The 3,790-nt window shown below is 57.5% G+C and overlaps 1 protein-coding gene across 1 annotated transcript in view; it reads left to right on the forward strand.

Annotated features, from left to right (window-relative positions):
* The window catches only part of LOC311045612 (semaphorin-6B-like), a gene marked incomplete at its 3' end in the record, with an annotated part of 53,702 nt that extends 51,561 nt beyond the window's left edge, over positions 1-2,141 (forward strand). Inside the window, exon 16 of the mRNA XM_084057567.1 lies at positions 1,063-2,141. Coding sequence (XP_083913693.1) covers positions 1,063-2,141 — 1,079 coding nt within the window. The remainder of the gene's footprint in view (positions 1-1,062) is intronic.
* Positions 2,142-3,790: the final 1,649 nt, after the last annotated feature.

Genomic DNA, 3,790 nt, shown 5'->3' on the forward strand with positions numbered 1-3,790 from the left:
CACCTGCTGGCTGAACACACCTTCTGCACAGTTTCTTCCAGAAGGACGCTGGTGTTATTCATCCTTTACCTACAATGGAGAGCTGTACACATTTAGTGGTCCATACTTGAACCAGACCTTCAGTGATCTGTGGAAATTCAATCCAGAGACCTTCTCCTGGAAGAAGGTTGGGCTCAAAGGGAAAGGACCATGTCTAATACGTAACGTGTGCTGTTGCATGATGGGAGATCGTATCATCGTCCTTGGAAGAGACAAAGAAGATAACACTACCACTGAGGACCTGTGCATCTTAGACTTAAGTCCTCATTTGAAGACCTTATGTAAGCTAGCAGTTATTCAGTACGATCTGGAGCAGTCTGAACTCCCACACAACATCAGGTGGGAACTGGCAGCCATGACTACCAACAACAAAAGCGCAGGTCTCCGCCAGGCCAGGTTGCCAAATATTTGAATATATATATATTCACACAAATATTAACACAAATGTTAAAGATATTAAAAAATAGCAGATCTACAAGCTTGTAGAACTGCTATTTGCCAGACCCAGGGGGTCGGCCTACAGGAGGCTTTGTCGGTCGGTCGGTCTGTCCCTCTTTTCCTCTGCACACACGTCATGCGAAGTCCGGCTATTCAGATTTCAACCACTAGGGGTCTGGCAGAACCAGGTCTCCTGGTTTCTCTAGTTTCGAATAGCCCAAATAAATCAAAAGAATTGAAGCGTTCACAGATGTGTTCCCGGTCTTAATGGGTTAACACTGAGTTAAATAGAAGCAGTAGCGTAGCACTAGTTGTAATAATAAACACCTTTGAACGGCGATCGATTTGTGTGAGGATGTCTTGTTTAGTGTTAGCTAACTGTCCCCTCTGTCCCCTAGCTAGGAATCATCCAGCTAACTGTCCCCTCTGTCCCCTCGCTAGGAATCATCCAGCTAACTGTCCCCTCTGTCCCCTCTGTCCCCTCGCTAGGAATCATCCTGCTAACTGTCCCCTCTGTCCCCTCTGTCCCCTCGCTAGGAATCATCCTGCTAACTGTCCCCTCTGTCCCCTCTGTCCCCTCACTAGGAATCATCCAGCAGAGTCTGCTCATTGAACCGGAGAGCCTGGTGTCCCTCAACCTGCTGGTGGCGTCCGCAGTCTCCGCCTTCACCATCGGGGCGGCGCTCTCCGGCCTGGCCGTCTGCTGGATCATGGCCCACAAGCCGGCCAACCGCCGCAACGCGCCGCAGTCGTCCATCCAGCGGCGCGACCGCGGCCACCTGAACCCCGGCATGGCGGGCTCCGTGCTCAGCGTGACGCGGGAGGGGAGAGGCGACCGTGACCGCGACCGGCCCTGCGGCGAGGGCGGGGAGACCCTGTTCGTCATGCCCAACGGCTGGGTGAAGTCGGGCGAGCTGGACCCGGGCTTCCTGCCCACGCCGGAGCACACGCCGCAGCAGAAGCGGCGCGGCCTGCGCCTGTCGGACTCCAACTCCGGCGGCTGGGACACCAGCCAGACGTACCTGGGGGGCGGCTCCGTGGGCCTAGGGTCCCCGTGCCCTCTGCCCGCCTCCGTCTACCTGACCAGCAGACTCTTCCAGCAGAGGGAGGGCGGGAGGCACGGGGGCGAGGGCCGCGGGGCCGACAGCGTCCCGCCGCAGCGGCAGCACTACGTCTGCCTCAGCAAGCAGGAGAAGGCCTCCGTGCGCTGCGGCGGGACCCCCCACAAGGCGCCGCTCAGGAAGTCGGCGGGGGACTACGTGTACCCCATGACCCCGCAGGACTCGCCGGAGCGCCGCCGGGTGGTCTCCGCCCCCAGCGCCCCGGCGACGACGGCGGCCGACTACGGCGAGCCGCTGCCCCTGCGCTGGGGGCCCGTCCAGGAGGGCTACATCCTCAGCAGCCACCACGGCGGCATGGTGCCCGTGGGCGCCCTGCCCCCGGCGCCCATCATGTCCGCCGGCGCCGGCGGCCAGCCGTACGGCGCCGTGGGTCACCACCACCCCCACCCCCACCCCCACCCGCAGCAGCACCACACCCCCGGCCTGGGGAGGGCGCTGCTGAGGGGAGCCCTGGTGGGGAGAGGAGAGATGGGGGAGCTGGTGGATCTGAGTCAGCTGATGAATAAGAAGACCTGTGTGGAGAGGACTCAGCCTGGCCAATGAACACACAGCACAGGAGGAGGAGGAGGAGGAGGAGGAGGGGGGTCTTTCCATGTCTACAGTTAGGTCTCACGCCCTTCTCTCTCTCTCTCTCTCTCCTCTCTCCATGTTCTCATCCCTCTCTCCTTCCCTCCTTCCATTCCCTTCCCTTACTAAGTTCGTCGTCATTCAAGACCTTCTGATCGTCTCTCAGGCAAAACCCCCCGTAAGACCCCCCTCTCACACACACACACACACACACACACACACACACACACACACACACACACACACACACACACACACACACACACACACACACACACACACACACACACACACACACACACACTCTGCGGCCGGTCCCTCCTGTTCGCGATTGGCCACCGGTGGCCTGCCACTCATACCCCCTGCCTGCCTGCTAATTGGACGATGGAGTCGGAGGGTTGTTGCTGTGTCTGCATTGCAGAGTTTGCCTCTCTCTCTCTCTCTCTCTCTCTCTCCCTCTCTCCCCACTGCTGCTGCTGCTGCTAGCCCACCCTCCCTCCACGGAGCAGACAGGGGGGGGAGGGGGGAAGAAGAGGGGGGGTGGAGAGGACATGGAGGAAGGGAGGAACACGAGGAAGGATGGAGGGCAGATTAAAAGAGAGGATGGAGACAGAAGATGAGGAGGCATCCACTTATCGATGCCCCTCCCATGTGCAGTGGATCTGCATGCATGGACGCATAAACTTAAACCACTTGAAACTCTTATTAGCGTTTGCCGAAAGTAGCCGATCTACAAGCTCACGACGCGGACGCGTCGTGAGCTTGTAGCTCGGCTATTTTCGGCGAAGAGTTTTGGTGTAGAGAGGGGTGGGTGAAAGGAGCGGGCCAAGTACAGAGCCGACCGTAAACCTCGGCCAGGTTTGCTAAGTACAGAGGGGTATTGAGTGGCCGTCAACAGAGCGCTTCAAATGCCACAAACAGGGAAGAGGAGAAAATGTCCCTTTTCTTCCTCTCTGGATTAAAATGACAATGAAAAGACTGCGCTGTTGTGTCCACTATATGCACATGATGTGTGACGAGGGTCTGATTGCACAGCCAGGCACCACTGGACCGGAAAATGTCAACTCACAACAACCCCCCTGTAAAAAAAAAAAAGAACACAAACTTTATTTGTTTGCATCGTCTGCATATTCAACTGCAAGGCGACGGCCAGAGCTATTTGTCTGCCTAATGAAGCGGAGCCACTGACTGAGGTCATCGTGTGAACACGCGTGTGTCTGTGCGTGTGTGTGCGTGCGTGCGCGTGTGTGCTTGAGTGTGTGTGTGTGTGTGTGTGTCTGGTGTAGAGGTTGCGGGGGTAATCGTTTAACAGCGCTGATGAATTGAACAACACACACACATACACAGGAACACATGCACTCTGGCGCACGCACGCACACAAACACACGCACCTCCCTTTCTCTCTCTCTCTCTCTCTCACACGCACCCACATTCCCACAGGTACTGTAAGCGGTGGGTGCATTGATTCCGGTGTGTCTGCGTGCAAGGGGGTGTATAAGGCATGTGCGTGCGCCCGCACGCGCTGTTGCCTCCTCCTCCCCCTCCTCCTCCTAACCCCCCCCCCCCCCGGTCGTCTGGTATGAATACGGGGCCATAAATTCACCCTCGCCGCAGCAGAGAGAGAG

This window comes from Gymnoscopelus microlampas (assembly GCF_963454915.1).
Source record: "Gymnoscopelus microlampas genome assembly, chromosome: 5".
Classification (NCBI taxonomy): Eukaryota; Metazoa; Chordata; class Actinopteri; order Myctophiformes; family Myctophidae; genus Gymnoscopelus; species Gymnoscopelus microlampas.